At 50.0% G+C, this 19,756-nt stretch overlaps 1 protein-coding gene and 1 long non-coding RNA gene across 2 annotated transcripts; both read left to right on the forward strand.

Annotated features, from left to right (window-relative positions):
• Positions 1 to 17,865, forward strand: LOC127354977 (putative uncharacterized protein DDB_G0282133). Its single transcript, XM_051385388.1, has 7 exons — positions 1 to 5; positions 112 to 168; positions 249 to 2,224; positions 11,238 to 14,153; positions 14,838 to 15,620; positions 15,714 to 16,631; positions 16,725 to 17,865. Exons 1-7 carry the CDS (start codon positions 1 to 3, stop codon positions 17,711 to 17,713), a joined length of 7,644 nt encoding a protein of 2,547 aa, XP_051241348.1. The 3' UTR covers positions 17,714 to 17,865.
• On the forward strand, positions 7,613 to 8,937 carry LOC127354386 (uncharacterized). The gene is made up of 3 exons (XR_007881536.1): positions 7,613 to 8,025; positions 8,640 to 8,696; positions 8,795 to 8,937. It is a non-coding gene; the product is annotated as an uncharacterized LOC127354386 (long non-coding RNA).
• Positions 17,866 to 19,756: the final 1,891 nt, after the last annotated feature.

A 19,756-nucleotide genomic window follows, 5' to 3' on the forward strand; every position in this document is an offset into this window, starting at 1 on the left:
ATGAGGTCTGTAAAGATAAGTAAGTATAAGAAAACCGTCATATCTGAAAGCAAACACTGTTCTGTTGTTACCGTCTAAACTGAACTGAAAACTGATTCTATTTTTGAACAGCCAAGCACCTTCCAACAATGATGATGAAGATCTTTATCGTCCTTCTCCTGTTTGTTGGTGAGTTTAAGTAATTAATTGCAACAAAAACATTTTATGTTAATTTGTTTAAAGTATGAGATCATAATCTTACTGACTAGCTGCTCCAACGACAACAGCTGCCCCAACGACAACCACAGGTGCTACAACGACAACCGCAGTTGCTCCAACAACCAACACAGCTGCCCCAACGACAACAGCTGCCGCAACGACAACCATAGCTGCCCCAACGACAACCACGGCTGCTCCGACTACAACAGCTGCCCCAACGGCAACCACAGCTGCTGCAACGTCAACCACAGTTGCCCCAACAACAACCACAGCTGCCCCAACAACAACCACGGCTGCTCCAACTACAACAGCTGCCCCAATGACAACCACAGCTGCCCCAACAACCACCACAGCTGCTCAAACTTCAACAGCTGCCCCAACGACAACTACAGCTGCTCCAATGTCAACCACAGTTGCTGCAACGACAATCGCAGTTGCCCCAACAACAACCACGGCTGCTCCAACTACAACAGCTGCCCCAATGACAACCACAGCTGCCCCAACAACCACCACAGCTGCTCAGACTTCAACAGCTGCCCAAACGACAACTACAGCTGCTGCAACGACAACCACAGTTGCTCTAACAACTACAACAGCTGCCCCAACAACAACCACAGCCGCTCCAACTACAACAGCTGCCCCAACGACAACTACAGCTGCTCCAATGTCAACCACAGTTGCTGCAACGACAATCGCAGTTGCTCCAACAACAACCACAGCTGCCCCAACAACAACCATGGCTGCTCCAACTACAACAGCTGCCCCAATGACAACCACAGCTGCACCAACACCCACCACAGCTGCTCCAACTACAACAGCTGCCCCAACGACAACCACAGCTGCCCCAACAACCACCACAGCTGCTCAAACTACAACAGCTGCCCAAACGACAACCACAGCTGCCCCAACAACAACCACGGCTGCTCCAACTACAACAGCTGCTCCAACAACAACCACAGCTGCCCCAACTACAACAGCTGCCCCAACGACAACCACAGCTGCACCAACACCCACCACAGCTGCTCCAACTACAACCACAGTTGCCCCAACGACAACCACGGCTGCTCCAACTACAACAGCTGCCCTAACGACAACCACGGCTGGTGCAACAACAACCACTACAGCCGCTCCAACTACAACAGCTGCCACAACGACAACTACAGCTGCTGCAACTTCAACCACAGCTGCCCCAACGACAACTACAGCTGCTCCAACGTCAACCACAGTTGCTCCAACAACAGCCACAGCTGCCCCAACAACAACCACGGCTGCTCCAACTACAACAGCTGCCCCAACGACAACCACAGCTGCCCCAACAACCACAACAGCTTCTCCAACTACAACAGCTGCCCCAATGACAACCACAGCTGCCCCAACAACCACCACAGCTGCTCAAACTTCAACAGCTGCCCCAATGACAACCACAGCTGCCCCAACAACCACCCCAGCTGCTTCAACTACAAAAGCTGCTGCAACGACAACCACAGTTGCTCTAACAACTACCACAGCTGCCCTGACAACTACAACTGCTGCAACGACAACCACAGTTGCTCCAACAACAACCACAGCTGCCCCAACAACCACTACAGCTGCTGCAATGACAACCACAGTTGTTCCAGCAACTACCGCAGCTGCCCCAACGACAACTACACTTGCTCCAACAACAACCACAGCTGTCCCAACAACAAGAGATGCCCCGACAACAACAGCTGCTCCAACGTCCACCAAAGCTGTCCTAACCACAACAGTTGCCAAAACGACAACCACCATTGGTCCAACAACCACAGTGGCCCCAGGAGCAACAACCACAGCTGCCCCAGGAGCAGCAACTACACAGGCTCCAGCAGCAACTACGACAGTGACCCCAGGAGCAACAACCACAGCTGCCCCAGGAGCAACAGCCACACAGGCCCCAGTAGCAACTACCACAGTAACCCCAGGAGAAACAACCACAGTAGCTCAAGGAACAACAACTGCTGCCCTAGGAGCAACAACCACAGCTGCCCCAGGAGCAACTACCACACAGGCCCAAGTAGCAACAACCACAGTAAACCCAGGAGCAGCAACCACAGTAGCTCAAGGAACAACCACTGCTGCCCTAGGAGCAACAACCACAGCTGCGCCAGGAGCAACAACCACAGCTGCGCCAGGAGCAACCACCACACAGGCCCCAGTAGCAACCACCACAATAACCGCAGGAGCAACAACCACAGTAGCTCAAGGAACAACCACTGCTGCCCTAGGAGCAACAACCACAGTTGCCCCAGGAGCAACTACCACACAGGCCCAAGTAGCAACTACTACAGTTACCCCAGGAGCAACAACCACAGCTGCCCCAGGAACAACCACCACACAGGCCCCAGTAGCAACCACCACAATAACCGCAGGAGCAACAACCACAGTAGCTCAAGGAACAACCACTGCTGCCCTAGGAGCAACAACCACAGTTGCCCCAGGAGCAACTACCACACAGGCCCAAGTAGCAACTACTACAGTTACCCCAGGAGCAACAACCACAGCTGCCCCAGGAGCAACCACCACACAGGCCCCAGTAGCAACCACCACAGTAACTGCAGGAGCAACAACCACAGTAGCTCAAGGAACAACCACTGCTGCCCTAGGAGCAACAACCACAGTTGCCCCAGGAGCAACTACCACACAGGCCCAAGTAGCAACTACTACAGTTACCCCAGGAGCAACAACCATAGCTGCCCCAGGAGCAACCACCACACAGGCCCCAGTAGCAACCACCACAGTAACTGCAGGAGCAACAACCACAGTAGCTCAAGGAACAACAACTGCTGCCCTAGAAACAACAACCACAACTGCCCTAGGAGCAACTACCACACAGGCCCAAGTAGCAACTACCACAGTAACCCCAGGAGCAACAACCACAGTAGCTCAAGGAACAACAACTGCTGCCCTAGGAGCAACAACCACAGCTGCCCCAGGAGCAACTACCACACAGGCCCAAGTAGCAACAACCACAGTAAACCCAGGAGCAACAACCACAGCTGCCCCAGGAGCAACAGCCACAGAGGCCCCAGGAGCAACCACCACAGTAACCCCAGGAGCAACAACCACAGTAGCTCAAGGAACAACAACTGCTGCCCTAGGAGCAACAACCACAGCTGCCCCAGGAGCAACCACCACAGTAACCGCAGGAGCAACAACCACAGCTGCCCCAGTAGCAACCACCACAGTAACCGCAGGAGCAACAACCACAGTAGCTCAAGGAACAACCACTGCTGCCCTAGGAGCAACAACCACAGTTGCCCCAGGAGCAACTACCACACAGGCCCAAGTAGCAACTACCACAGTAACCCCAGGAGCAACAACCACAGCTGCCCCAGGAGCAACCACCACACAGGCCCCAGTAGCAACCACCACAGTAGCTCAAGGAACAACAACTGCTGCCCTAGAAGCAACAACCACAGCTGCCCCAGGAGCAACTACCACACAGGCCCAAGTAGCAACTACCACAGTAACCCCAGGAGCAACAACGACAGTAGCCCAAGGAACAACAACTGCTGCCCTAGGAGCAACAACCACAGCTGCCCCAGAAGCAACAGCCACACAGGCCCCAGTAGCAACAACCACAGCTGCCCCAGGAGCAACAGTCACACAGGCCCCAGTAGCAACAACCACAGTAACCCCAGGAGCAACAACTACAGTAGCTCAAGGAACAGCAACCACAGTAGCCCCAGGAGCAACAACCACAGCTGCCCCAGGAGCAACAGTCACCACAGGCCCCGGTAGCAACTACCACAGTAACCCCAGGAGCAACAACTACAGTAGCTCAAGGAACAGCAACCACAGTAGCCCCAGGAGCAACAGCCACAGTAGACCCAGGAGCAACTACACAGTAACCCCAGGAGCAACAACCACAGCTGCCCCAGTAACAACCACCACAGTAACCGCAGGAGCAACAACCACAGTAGCTCAAGGAACAACAACTGCTGCCCTAGGAGCAACAACCACAGCTGCCCCAGGAGCAACTACCACACAGGCCCAAGTAGCAACTACCACAGTAACCCCAGGAGCAACAACGACAGTAGCCCAAGGAACAACAACTGCTGCCCTAGGAGCAACAACCACAGCTGCCCCAGAAGCAACAGCCACACAGGCCCCAGTAGCAACAACCACAGCTGCCCCAGGAGCAACAGTCACACAGGCCCCAGTAGCAACTACCACAGTAACCCCAGGAGCAACAACTACAGTAGCTCAAGGAACAGCAACCACAGTAGCCCCAGGAGCAACAACCACAGCTGCCCCAGGAGCAACAGTCACACAGGCCCCGGTAGCAACTACCACAGTAACCCCAGGAGCAACAACTACAGTAGCTCAAGGAACAGCAACCACAGTAGCCCCAGGAGCAACAGCCACAGTAGACCCAGGAGCAACTAGCACAGCTGCCCCACAAACAACTACCACATCTTCCCCAGGGATAACCACTACAACAACAACAGTAGTGGATGAAACAGTAGTAGTAGCTACAGCAGTTCCACCAGCAGCCTCAGCCCCAGAGCCAACAACTGCTGCCTCCTCTGCAGTCACGAATAAAACCAGTTTGCTTTTAGTCATAGCAGTTTTTACAGCAATTCTTTGCAATTGAGAACTGGACACGGACAATGGTCTAATTTCCACAGCATTTAGCCCCTATCCATAGGCTTACTATGTATTATTTATGAAGAAACTCAAGGATTTGTTTAATTTTTTCATTATTTATTGTGACTTCACCTGTGCTTTTAAATATGTGTCATGTTTGAACATACTTTATCTGTGACTTTTTCCAAATACAAAACCAATTTCATGAGAACAGATCTAATGTAAAGTACATGTTTTACACCAATTAAGTGTACTGACAAACATATATGCATATTTGTTTGACCTAACACAAGCTTAGACACACAACTTTTACTAACTGCTTGACACTGACAGAGAACCATATGAACAACATACAGTGAGCAGGCACAATATAAAAGCTCTTACATCTAATGTAATCAAGGAGAGATTTAATATCCATAGTCGAGTTATTTTGTATTTGATTGCATTACACTGTAAGGAACATTGTCTAGCATTCTGTGGTGATTGCTCTGTAGTGTACATTTGTATATATATATATATATATATGTTAAAATGCAATATTTAATGTATTAAAGTGTAAAATGCAAATAACAAGTGTATTTTGTTTTTTCTTTTTATTTATTTATTCACATTTGTTTCTGCTAGGATTGTGTGGTAAACCCATGGTGTATAATAATAGTTTTAATTCAACAGACAAGTGTAAGTAGCAATGACTCCTAAATTATACCAAAAACATCACACAAGGTAACCTTTAAGCATTTTAAATAGTACTATACCACTAACAATTAAACTGCTGTCAAGGCTAGGGTAGTGCAGTGTGACTATTCATAAAGCTGTTAATAATATATCAGGATAAATATCTAAGTCTTCATTGACATTACAATATGAGGCAAGTCTGGCAATTTCTCATGAACTGCTGGTCTTGAATAAAAAGTTGTGATAATAAAGTTATTGTTAATTAGTTCTGTATCACATTTCCTAACAAAACTATACAGGGCTTGAAAAGGAATAGGCAAACGTTAAGAATAAAACCGAATGCAAACAGTGCAAAAATGCGATTCTGACAGATGATATATTCAAAGATAAAATTTAAGATTGTTTTATTTTTTACTTATATTATTCTATTACTTTTTCTCAAGGGTCACCAGCAAGTTGATGTGCTGGTGATCTGGGCAAGATGACGACCAAGACTCATTGATGCACGTGAGGAGTGAAGGCTGCCCCGTGTGGTCTGATCCAACCGACGAGCTACTGTAACTCAAACTGCTGAAACAGTTCTGATAGAAAGAGGTCAGAACACACAGTGCAGAGCAGTCTGTTGGTATGGGACCACCAGGGTGCCCAGGTGCTCACAATGTTATGGCTGATCGGTATATGTTTTACTATGCTCTTTTAAACTGTTGTTTTTATTTTGAACTGTGCTGTTTTAACTTTGAATTGTGTTGTTTTATCTTTGAACTGTCTTGCTTGTAACTACTCCGTACAACACCTTGAATCTACCTTTGTGCATTATGTGCTTTATAAATAAAAATGCTTTGCCTTGCCAGTACATACATGTACATACAAAGGAAGAATATGGGAAGTTAAGAAATGATGGGGTAACTGGGTAGTAATTTAAACTGTAAGTATTTTTTTGTAATAGATACATATTCTGTTATTAACAATCTGGTGTTTGGGGGAAATTTAAAGAGAACTTACAATACATGCGATATAAGTATTTTTAACTACCCAGTAATTTTGAGTATATTTTATTGCTAATTCTCTTACAATTTTGAATGTAGGTCTTCAGTATTTCTATGAAACGAAATATGTTGACAGGGAACATTTTGCAGACGCATTCATCTAAACATTTCTTTGTTTCTGTTTTAATTTTAGGCATCAGGCCAGATGCAGTCAATTTCAGAGTTTAGAAGTGCATATTAGAGCTTTGATCCGGCAAAAAATATCAGTCCCAACCCAACCTAACCCCCAAAAGATTCTGTGCAGGTCGGAACCAAGCCCAAACCACGGAAGCAGTTTTGTGCCAGAGCCCAACCCAGACCAAGTTTCAATGTTAATAAAATGTTGAATATATACATTTTTTTAATCAATTACTGTCCAAGCCTTACCTGCAAACCTGAAGTGCAGAGGGTGCTGACGCAGCATCTGGAAGGCCTCACAAAGTCTCAAAGAAACAGGGTGGAAGGTGTGAATTTTTTCTTCTGTGACATGTAAAAGGTAAATGGGCAGCACTTGTATACCGTGTTTCTAGTCACACTCAAAGCGCGAATACACACTAACCACCCTGTTTGTTGTTTCAAGTGTTATTTGATAAAAACAAGGATAATAAAAACAATTCAAGTTTAAACTGCTGTGTTAATTTTGTTAAAAGTCAAAATAAACCAAAGCCATTCCACATTTGTACAAAATAGCACCTGGCACTCACAGAACACACATGTAAGTTGTTGACAACTAAAATTAGTTTCTCTCTGTACCATTATTTTATAAAAAATGTATTTGTACTATGTCGTACCAGCCGACCAAGCTGCCTCAGCATGTTCAAACCAAACAATGCCCAAACACAAGGGTGTTTTTGACAAACAGTGAAGGAGTATCAACAGAAAAGACAAATAAAGCCTTGAGATGAATGAGGTGTTAAAGTTAGAGGCTTGTAGGAACTCAAAATGCACATGATGCAAAGTTCAATTTATTTCAGTCTGGTACAATTCAGGCCAAAATCAAAGCCATCACAACTTAGAAACTCTAGTTGCTGTCTTTAGAGTTAATACATTCTCTTCTAAAGCTACAGTTCTTCCAGTCCTTAACACTTAGGCTTAAAATAAAACATGAGCTACAGAATGACAAAAAAGCTTGGGGCATCTTATCAGGAATATAACATGTTAACAATGACATCACAAATAACCCCCACCCCCCAAAAAATCGTCCATCCAACGTCATATCTAATAATAATGTTACTCAACCAGTTTATTTCCTCACTACATAACTTATTAACAGAATAAAAGAAGGATGAATAAAAGGGTGGCCACACCTAATTCACATTACTCACAAATATTGTTTACGTCTTTGTTCTGAGCCTGATGTCATTCAACGTGCTTTGTGTGAATATATAAGCTGCTGTCTGTTCAGTGGAGGACATCAACTAGCAAACAGAAAAAGGATACTGAACAGGTGGAATTAGAGAGCATCACTTCAGCAACTTCAATCACTGCAGTGAAGGCAAGTCAACATCGGATAAAATCTGTAAGTATTGATATGATTAATATTTGTTCAGTGTCAATCAAGGCAGTTTGTCTTTTCTGTCTATCTTCAATTACATTGTAACTATTGAATCATACATTTGATCTTTATCATTGGTATGACAGTTACTTTATGTTAACAGTTTTCTCTGTGATCCTTTTAAAACATTTTCTGGAAGAAAATAGAAACAAGACTGATTGTTTAATTATGATGTGTAACTATAGCTAATATTCTTTGGTAAATTGACACTTGTTTTTTACTTAAAAGTTTCACTGAGTCTTATTCCCAAAACCATGTAGATGTTGATGGTAAAACAATGATAACCTTAATTTGTCGAAATTAACATTTATTTTTTCTCCAAATAAATAGTAGCAGCTTGCATACATATTTCAGCTAACAAAGTATTTTTGTGTTAAATATAAAGTGGATAGTTTAATGAAAGTAAGAAAATTCTTTTCAGGATATAGTGTCACATTATATACAGTTTGGTTATTCTGTGATTCACAATGAGGTCTGTAAAGATGCGTAAGTATAAGAAAACCGTCATATCTGAAAGCAAACACTGTTCTGTTGTTACCGTCTAAACTGAACTGAAAACTGATTCTATTTTTGAACAGCCAAGCACCTTCCAACAATGATGATGAAGATCTTTATCGTCCTTCTCCTGTTTGTTGGTGAGTTTCAGTAATTAATTGCAACAAAAACATTTTATGTTAATAAGTTTAAAGTATGAGATCATAATCTTACTGACTAGCTGCTCCAACGACAACAGCTGCCCTAACGACAACCACAGGTGCTACAACGACAACCGCAGATGCTCCAACAACCACCACAGCTGCTCCAACTGCAACAGCTGCCCCGAAGACAACCACAGCTGCCCCAACAACCACCACAGCTGCCCCAGGAGCAACAGCCACACAGGCGACAGTAGCAACTACCACAGTAACCCCAGGACCAACAACCACAGCTGCCCCAGGAGCAACTACCACACAGGCCAAAGTAGCAACAACCACAGTAAACCCAGGAGCAACAACCACAGCTGCCCCAGGAGCAACAGCCACAGAGGCCCCAGGAGCAACCACCACAGTAACCCCAGGAGCAACAACCAATGTAGCTCAAGGAACAACAACTGCTGCCCTAGGAGCAACAACCACAGCTGCCCCAGGAGCAACCACCACAGTAACCGCAGGAGCAACAACCACAGCTGCCCCAGTAGCAACCACCACAGTAACCGCAGGAGAAACCACCACAGTAACCGCAGGAGCAACAACCACAGTAACCGCAGGAGCAACAACCACAGTAGCTCAAGGAACAACCACTGCTGCCCTAGGAGCAACAACCACAGCTGCCGCAGGAGCAACTACTACACAGGCCCTAGTAGCAACTACCACAGTAACCCCAGGAGCAACAACCACAGCTGCCCAAGGAGCAACTACCACAGCTGCCGCAGGAGCAACAACCACACAGGCCCAAGTAGCAACAACCACAGCTGCCCCAGGAGCAACTACAACACAGGCCCCAGTAGCCACTACCACATTAACCCCAGGAGCAAAACCACATCTGCCCCAGGAGCAACAGCCACACAGGCCCCAGCAGCAACTACCACAGTGACCCCAGGAGCAACAACCACAGCTGCCCCAGGAGCAACTACCACACAGGCCCCGTAGCAACTACCAAAGTAACCCCAGGAGCAACAACCACAGTAGCTCAAGGAACAGCAACTGCTGCCCTAGGAGCAACAACCACAGCTGCCCAAGGAGAAACTACAACAGCTGCTGCAGGAGCAACAACCACACAGGCCCCAGGAGCAACTACCACAGTGACCCCAGGAGCAACAACCACAGCTGCCCCAGGAGCAACAGCCACAGCTGCCGCAGGAGCAACAACCACACAGGCCCCAGGAGCAACGCCAAAGTAACCCTAGGAGCAACAACCACACAGGCCCCGTAGCAACTACCAAAGTAACCCCAGGAGCAACAACCACAGTAGCTCAAGGAACAGCAACTGCTGCCCTAGGAGCAACAACCACAGCTGCCCAAGGAGAAACTACAACAGCTGCTGCAGGAGCAACAACCACACAGGCCCCAGGAGCAACTATCACAGTGACCCCAGGAGGAACAACCACAGCTGCCCCAGGAGCAACAGCCACAGCGCCGCAGGAGCAACAACCACAAAGGCCCCAGGAGCAACGCCAAAGTAACCCTAGGAGCAACAACCACAGCTGCCCAGGAGCAACTACCACAGCTGTCGCAGGAGAAACAACCACACAGGCCCCAGGAGCAACTACCACAGTGACCCCAGGAGCAACAACCACAGCTGCCCCAGGAGCAACAGCCACACAGGCCCCAGTAGCAACTACCACAGTTACCCCAGGAGCAAAAACCACAGCTGCCGCAGGAGCAACAACCACCCAGGCCCCAGTAGCAACAACCACAGCTGCCCCAGGAGCAACAACCACAGTAACCCCAGGAGCAACAACCACACAGGCCCACGTAGCAACTACCAAAGTAACCCCAGGAGCAACAACCACAGTAGCTCAAGGAACAACAACTGCTGCCCTAGGACCAACAACCACAGCTGCCCCAGGAGCAACAACCACAGTAGCTCAAGGAACAACAACTGCTGCCCTAGGAGCAACAACCACAGCTGCCCCAGTAGCAACTACCACAATAACCCCAGGACCAACAACCACAGTAGCTCAAGGAACAACAACTGCCGCCCTAGGAGCAACAACCATCGCTTCCCCGGGAGCAACTACCACACAGGCCCCAGTAGCAACTACCACAGTGACCCCAGGAGCAACAACCACAGCTGCCCAAGGAGCAACAGCCACACAGGCGACAGTAGCAACTACCACAGTAACCCCAGGACCAACACCCACAGTAGCTCAAGGAACAACAACTGCCGCCCTAACAGCAACAACCACAGCTTCCCCAGGAGCAACTACCACACAGGCCCAAGTAGCAACTACCACAGTAACCCCAGGAGCAACAAGCACAGCTGCCCCAGGAGAAACAGCCACACAGGCCCCAGTAGCAACTACCACAGTGACCCCAGGAGCAACAACCACAGCTGCCCAAGGAGCAACAGCCACACAGGCGACAGTAGCAACTACCACAGTAACCCCAGGACCAACAAACACAGTAGCTCAAGGAACAACAACTGCCGCCCTAGGAGCAACAACCACAGCTTCCCCAGGAGCAACTACGACACAGGCCCAAGTAGCAACTACCACAGTAACCCCAGGAGAAACAACCACAGCTGCCCCAGGAGCAACTACCACACAGGCCTCAGGAGCCACTACCACATTAACCCCAGGAGCAACAACCACAGCTGCCCCAGGAGCAACAGCCACACAGGCCCCAGCAGCAACAACCACACAGGCCCCAGGAGCAACCGCCACAGTAACCCCAGGAGCAACAACCACAGCTGCCCCAGGAGCAACTACCTCAGTAACCCCAGGAGTAACAACCACAGCTGCCCCAGGAAAAACAACCACCCAGGCCCCAGTAGCAACAACCACAGCTGCCCCAGGAGCAACAACCACAGTAACCCCAGGAGCAACAACCACACAGGCCCCCGTAGCAACTACCAAAGTAACCCCAGGAGCAACAACCACAGTAGCTCAAGTAACAACAACTGCTGCCCTAGGACCAACAACCACAGCTGCCCCAGGAGCAACAACCACAGTAGCTCAAGGAACAACAACTGCTGCCCTAGGAGCAACAACCACAGCTGCCCCAGGAGCAACCACCACAGTAACCGCAGGAGCAACAACCACAGCTGCCCCAGTAGCAACCACCACAGTAACCGCAGGAGAAACCACCACAGTAACCGCAGGAGCAACAACCACAGTAACCGCAGGAGCAACAACCACAGTAGCTCAAGGAACAACCACTGCTGCCCTAGGAGCAACAACCACAGCTGCCGCAGGAGCAACTACTACACAGGCCCTAGTAGCAACTACCACAGTAACCCCAGGAGCAACAACCACAGCTGCCCAAGGAGCAACTACCACAGCTGCCGCAGGAGCAACAACCACACAGGCCCAAGTAGCAACAACCACAGCTGCCCCAGGAGCAACTACCACACAGGCCCCAGTAGCCACTACCACATTAACCCCAGGAGCAACAACCACATCTGCCCCAGGAGCAACAGCCACACAGGCCCCAGCAGCAACTACCACAGTGACCCCAGGAGCAACAACCACAGCTGCCCCAGGAGCAACTACCACACAGGCCCCCGTAGCAACTACCAAAGTAACCCCAGGAGCAACAACCACAGTAGCTCAAGGAACAGCAACTGCTGCCCTAGGAGCAACAACCACAGCTGCCCAAGGAGAAACTACAACAGCTGCTGCAGGAGCAACAACCACACAGGCCCCAGGAGCAACTACCACAGTGACCCCAGGAGCAACAACCACAGCTGCCCCAGGAGCAACAGCCACAGCTGCCGCAGGAGCAACAACCACACAGGCCCCAGGAGCAACCGCCAAAGTAACCCTAGGAGCAACAACCACACAGGCCCCCGTAGCAACTACCAAAGTAACCCCAGGAGCAACAACCACAGTAGCTCAAGGAACAGCAACTGCTGCCCTAGGAGCAACAACCACAGCTGCCCAAGGAGAAACTACAACAGCTGCTGCAGGAGCAACAACCACACAGGCCCCAGGAGCAACTACCACAGTGACCCCAGGAGGAACAACCACAGCTGCCCCAGGAGCAACAGCCACAGCTGCCGCAGGAGCAACAACCACACAGGCCCCAGGAGCAACCGCCAAAGTAACCCTAGGAGCAACAACCACAGCTGCCCAAGGAGCAACTACCACAGCTGCCGCAGGAGAAACAACCACACAGGCCCCAGGAGCAACTACCACAGTGACCCCAGGAGCAACAACCACAGCTGCCCCAGTAGCAACCACCACAGTAACTGCAGGAGCAACAACCACAGTAGCTCAAGGAACAACAACTGCTGCCCTAGGAGCAACAACCACAGCTGCCCCAGGAGCAACTACCACAGTAACCCCAGGAGTAACAACCACAGCTGCCCCAGGAAAAACAACCACAGCTGCCGCAGGAGCAACAACCACACAGGCCCCAGCAGCAACTACCACAGTGACCCCAGGAGTAACGACCACAGTAGCTCAAGGAACAACAACTGCTGCCCTAGGAGCAACAACCACCGCTTCCCCGGGAGAAACTACCACACAGGCCCAAGAAGCAACTACCACAGTAACCCCAGGATCAACAACCACAGCTGCCCCAGGAGCAACAACCACACAGGCCCCAGTAGCAACTACCACAGTAACCCCAGGAGCAACAACCACAGCAGCCCCAGGAACAACTACCACAGTAGCTCAAGGAACAACAACTGCTGCCCTAGGAGCAACAACCACAGCTGCCCCAGTAGCAACTACCACAGTAACCCCAGGACCAACAACCACAGTAGCTCAAGGAACAACAACTGCCGCCCTAGGAGCAACAACCACCGCTTCCCCGGGAGCAACTACCACACAGGCCCCAGTAGCAACTACCACAGTGACCCCAGGAGCAACAACCACAGCTGCCCAAGGAGCAACAGCCACACAGGCGACAGTAGCAACTACCACAGTAACCCCAGGAGCAACAACCACAGCAGCCCCAGGAACAACTACCACAGTAGCTCAAGGAACAACAACTGCTGCCCTAGGAGCAACAACCACCGCTTCCCCGGGAGCAACTACCACACAGGCCCCAGTAGCAACTACCACAGTGACCCCAGGAGTAACAACCACAGCTGCCCCAGGAAAAACAACCACAGCTGCCGCAGGAGCAACAACCACACAGGCCCCAGCAGCAACTACCACAGTGACCCCAGGAGTAACGACCACAGTAGCTCAAGGAACAACAATTGCTGCCCTAGGAGCAACAACCACCGCTTCCCCGGGAGAAACTACCACACAGGCCCAAGAAGCAACTACCACAGTAACCCCAGGATCAACAACCACAGCTGCCCCAGGAGCAACAACCACACAGGCCCCAGTAGCAACTACCACAGTAACCCCAGGAGCAACAACCACAGCAGCCCCAGGAACAACTACCACAGTAGCTCAAGGAACAACAACAGCTGCCGCAGGAGCAACAACCACACAGGCCCCAGCAGCATCTACCACAGTGACCCCAGGAGTAACGACCACAGTAGCTCAAGGAACAACAACTGCTGCCCTAGGAGCAACAACCACCGCTTCCCCGGGAGAAACTACCACACAGGCCCAAGAAGCAACTACCACAGTAACCCCAGGATCAACAACCAGAGCTGCCCCAGGAGCAACAACCACACAGGCCCCAGTAGCAACTACCACAGTAACCCCAGGAGCAACAACCACAGCAGCCCCAGGAACAACTACCACAGTAGCTCAAGGAACAACAACAGCTGCCGCAGGAGCAACAACCACACAGGCCCCAGCAGCAACTACCACAGTGACCCCAGGAGTAACGACCACAGTAGCTCAAGGAACAACAACTGCTGCCCTAGGAGCAACAACCACCGCTTCCCCGGGAGAAACTACCACACAGGCCCAAGAAGCAACTACCACAGTAACCCCAGGATCAACAACCACAGCTGCCCCAGGAGCAACAACCACACAGGCCCCAGTAGCAACTACCACAGTAACCCCAGGACCAACAACCACAGTAGCTCAAGGAACAACAACTGCCGCCCTAGGAGCAACAACCACCGCTTCCCCGGGAGCAACTACCACACAGGCCCCAGGAGTAACAACCACAGCTGCCCCAGGAAAAACAACCACAGCTGCCGCAGGAGCAACAACCACACAGGCCCCAGCAGCAACTACCACAGTGACCCCAGGAGTAACGACCACAGTAGCTCAAGGAACAACAACTGCTGCCCTAGGAGCAACAACCACCGCTTCCCCAGGAGCAACTACCACACAGGCCCAAGTAGCAACTACCACAGTGACCCCAGGAGCAACAACCACAGCTGCCCAAGGAGCAACAGCCACACAGGCGACAGTAGCAACTACCACAGTAACCCCAGGACCAACAACCACAGTAGCTCAAGGAACAACAACTGCCGCCCTAGGAGCAACAACCACAGCTTCCCCAGGAGCAACTACCACACAGGTCCAAGAAGCAACTACCACAGTAACCCCAGGAGCGACAACCACAGCTGCCCCAGGAGCAACTACCACACAGGCCTCAGGAGCCACTACCACATTAACCCCAGGAGCAACAACCACAGCTGCCCCAGGAGCAACAGCCACACAGGCCCCAGTAGCAACTACCACAGTAACCTCAGGAGCAATGACCACTGTAGCTCAAGGAACAACAACTGCTGCCCTAGGAGCAACTACCACACAGGCCCCAGTAGCCACTACCACATTAACCCCAGGAGCAACAACCACAGCTGCCCCAGGAGCAAATACCACACAGGCCCTGGTAGCAACTACCACAGTAACCCCAGGAGCAACAACCACAGCTGCCCCAGGAAAAACAACCACAGCTGCCGCAGGAGCAACAACTACACAGGCCCCAGGAGCAACAACCACAGCAGCCCCAGGAACAACTACCACAGCTGCCGCAGGAGCAACAACCACACAGGCCCCAGTAGCAACTACCACAGTGACCCCAGGAGCAACAACCACAGTAGCTCAAGGAACAACAACTGCTGCCCTAGGAACAACTAACACACAGGCCCCAGTAGCAACAACCACAGTAGCTCAAGGAACAACAACTACTGCCCTAGGAGCAACTACCACAGCTGCCACAGGAACAACTACCACACAGGCCCCAGTAGCAACTACCAAAGTAACGCCAGGAGCAACAACCACAGCTGCCCAAGGAGCAACTACCACAGCTGCCGCAGGAGCAACAACCACACAGGCCCCAGTAGCAACAACCACAGCTGTCGCAGGAGCAACAACCACACAGGCCCCAGGAGCAACTACCACAGTGACCCCAGGAGCAACAACCACAGCTGCCCCAGGAACAACTACCACAGCTGCCGCAGGAGCAACAACCACACAGGCCCCAGTAGCAACTACCACAGTGGCCCCAGGAGCAACAACCACAGTAGCTCAAGGAACAACAACTGCTGCCCTAGGACCAACAACCACAGCTGCCCCAGGAGCAACAACCACAGTAGCTCAAGGAACAACAACTGCTGCCCTAGGAGCAACAACCACAGCTGCCCCAGTAGCAACTACCACAGTAACCCCAGGACCTACCACTGTAGCTCAAGGAACAACAACTGCTGCCCTAGGAGCAACTACCACACAGGCCTCAGGAGCCACTACCACAGTAGCTCAAGGAACAACAACTACTGCCCTAGGAGCAACTACCACAGCTGCCACAGGAACAACTACCACACAGGCCCCAGTAGCAACTACCAAAGTAACGCCAGGAGCAACAACCACAGCTGCCCAAGGAGCAACTACCACAGCTGCCGCAGGAGCAACAACCACACAGGCCCCAGTAGCAACAACCACAGCTGTCGCAGGAGCAACAACCACACAGGCCCCAGGAGCAACTACCACAGTGACCCCAGGAGCAACAACCACAGCTGCCCCAGGAACAACTACCACAGCTGCCGCAGGAGCAACAACCACACAGGCCCCAGTAGCAACTACCACAGTGGCCCCAGGAGCAACAACCACAGTAGCTCAAGGAACAACAACTGCTGCCCTAGGAACAACTAACACACAGGCCCCAGTAGCAACAACCACAGTAGCTCAAGGAACAACAACTACTGCCCTAGGAGCAACAACCACAGCTGCCACAGGAACAACTACCACACAGGCCCCAGTAGCAACTACCAAAGTAACGCCAGGAGCAACAACCACAGCTGCCCAAGGAGCAACTACCACAGCTGCCGCAGGAGCAACAACCACACAGGCCCCAGTAGCAACAACCACAGCTGTCGCAGGAGCAACAACCACACAGGCCCCAGGAGCAACTACCACAGTGACCCCAGGAGCAACAACCACAGCTGCCCCAGGAGCAACAGCCACAGCTGCCGCAGGAGCAACAACCACACAGGCCCCAGGAGCAACTACCAAAGTAACCCTCGGAGCAACAACCACAGCTGCCCAAGGAGCAACTACCACAGCTGCCGCAGGAGCAACAACCACACAGGCCCCAGGAGCAACTACCACAGTGACCCCAGGAGCAACTACCACAGCTGCCACAGGAACAACTACCACACAGGCCCCAGTAGCAACTACCAAAGTAACCCCAGGAGCAACAACCACAATAGCTCAAGGAACAACAACTGCTGCCCTAGGAGCAACAACCACAGCTGCCCAAGGAGCAACTACCACAGCTGCCCCAGGAGCAACTACCACACAGGCCCCAGTAGCAACTACCAAAGTAACCCCAGGAGCAACAACCACAGTAGCTCAAGGAACAGCAACTACTGCCCTAGGAGCAACAACCACAGCTGCCCAAGGAGAAACTACCAAACAGGCCCCAGGAGCAACTACCACAGTGACCCCAGGAGCAACAACCACAGCTGCCCCAGGAGCAACAGCCACAGCTGCCGCAGGAGCAACAACCACACAGGCCCCAGGAGCAACCGCCAAAGTAACCCTAGGAGCAACAACCTCCCAAGGAGAAACTACCACAGCTGCCGCAGGAGCAACAACCACACAGGCCCCAGGAGCAACAACCACACAGGCCCCAGGAGCAACCGCTAAAGTAACCCTAGGAGCAACAACCACAGTTGCCCCAGGAGCAACTACCACAGTGACCCCAGGAGCAACAACCACAGCTGCCCCAGGAGCAACAGCCACACAGGCCCCAGTAGCAACTACCACAGTTACCCCAGGAGCAAAAACCACAGCTGCCGCAGGAGCAACAACCACACAGGCCCCAGGAGCAACAACCACAGCTGCCCCAGGAGCAGCAACCACACAGGCCCCAGTAGCAATTACCACAGTAACCCCAGGAGCAACAACCACAGTAGCTCAAGGAACAACAACTGCTGCCCTAGGAGCAACAACCACAGCTGCCCCAGGAGCAACAACCACACAGGCCCAAGTAGCAACTACCACAGTAACCCCAGGAGCAACAACGACAGTAGCCCAAGGAACAACAACTGCTGCCCTAGGAGCAACAACCACAGCTGCCCCAGAAGCAACAGCCACACAGGCCCCAGTAGCAACAACCACAGCTGCCCCAGGAGCAAACTACCACACAGGCCCAAGTAGCAACTACCACAGTAACCCCAGGAGCAACAACCACAGCTGCCCCAGGAGCAACTACCACACAGGCCCCAGTAGCAACTACCACAGTATCCCCAGGAGCAACAACCACAGCTGCCCCAGGAGCAACAGCCACACAGGCCCCAATAGCAACTACCACAGTAGCCCCAGGAGCAACAATCACAGTAGGCCCAGGAGCAACTAGCACAGCTGCCCCAGGAACAACTACCACAGCTTCCCCAGGGATAACCACTACCACAACAACAGTAGTGGATGAAACAGTAGTAGTAGCTACAGCAGTTCCACCAGCAGCCTCAGCCCCAGAGCCAACAACTGCTGCCTCCTCTGCAGTCACGAATAAAACCAGTTTACTTTTAGTCATAGCAGTTTTTACAGCAATTCTTTGTAATTAAGAACTTGACATGAACAAGGGACTAATTCCTACAGCCTTTAGCCCCTATCCATAGGCTTACTATGTTGTTCATTACTTATTTGACTTCACCTGTTCTTTTAAATATGTCTTATGTTTGAACATACTTTATCTGTGACTCTTATTTTTTCAAAATACAAAACTAATTTCATGAGAACAGATAAAGTACATATTGCACACCAATTAAGTGTACTGACAAACATATATACATATATATGCATATTTTTTTGACATAACACAAGCTTAGACACACAACTTTTACTAACTGCTTGACACTGACAGAGAACCATATGAACCACATACAGTGAGCAGGCACAATATAAAAGCTCTTACATCTAATGTAATCAAGGAGAGATTTAATATCCATAGTCGAGTTATTTTGTATTTGATTGCATTACACTGTAAGGAACATTGTCTAGCATTCTGTGGTGATTGCTCTGTAGTGTACATTTGTATATATATATGTTAAAATGCAATATTTAATGTATTAAAGTGTAAAATGCAAATAACAAGTGTATTTTGTTTTTTCTTTTTCTTTTATTATTTATTTATTCACATTTGTTTCTGTTAGGATTGTGTAGTAAACCCATGGTGTATAATAATTTTAATTCAACAGACAAGTGTAAGTAGCAATGACTCCTAAATTTTACCAAAAACATCACACAAAGTGACCTGTAAGCATTTTAAATAGTACTATACCACTAACAATTAAACTGCTGTCAAGGCTAGGGTAGTGCAGTGTGACTATTCATAAAGCTGTTAATAATATATCAGGATAAATATCTAAGTCTTCATTGACATTACAATATGAGGCAAGGTTGGCAATTTCTCATGAACTGCTGGTTGTGATAATAAAGTTATTGTTAATTAGTTCTGTATCACATTTCTTTGAAAAGGAATAGGCAAACGTTAAGAATAAAACCAAATACAAACAGTGCAAAAATCCGATTCTGACAGATGATATATTCTAAGATAAAATGTAAGATTTTTTAATTTTTATTTATATTATTCTATTACTTTTTCTCAAGGGTCACCAGCAAGTTGACATATTTTGAGTTTATTGCAGTTTTGCAAAGATAAAACGTGATATTGCACATTTATCATGA

The sequence above is a fragment of the Dicentrarchus labrax genome, unplaced genomic scaffold, assembly GCF_905237075.1.
Source record: "Dicentrarchus labrax unplaced genomic scaffold, dlabrax2021, whole genome shotgun sequence".
Lineage (NCBI taxonomy): Eukaryota > Metazoa > Chordata > Actinopteri > Moronidae > Dicentrarchus > Dicentrarchus labrax.

What these genes read in the sequence shown, in the direction of transcription:
- LOC127354977 (XM_051385388.1), top strand. An exon ending in CAGGAGCAACTACCACACAG is followed by an intron (nt 2,225 to 11,237) that starts GCCCAAGTAGCA and finishes ACTACGACACAG; the next exon opens with GCCCAAGTAGCAACTACCAC. An exon ending in CAGGAGCAACAACCACACAG is followed by an intron (nt 15,621 to 15,713) that starts GCCCCAGTAGCA and finishes ACTAACACACAG; the next exon opens with GCCCCAGTAGCAACAACCAC.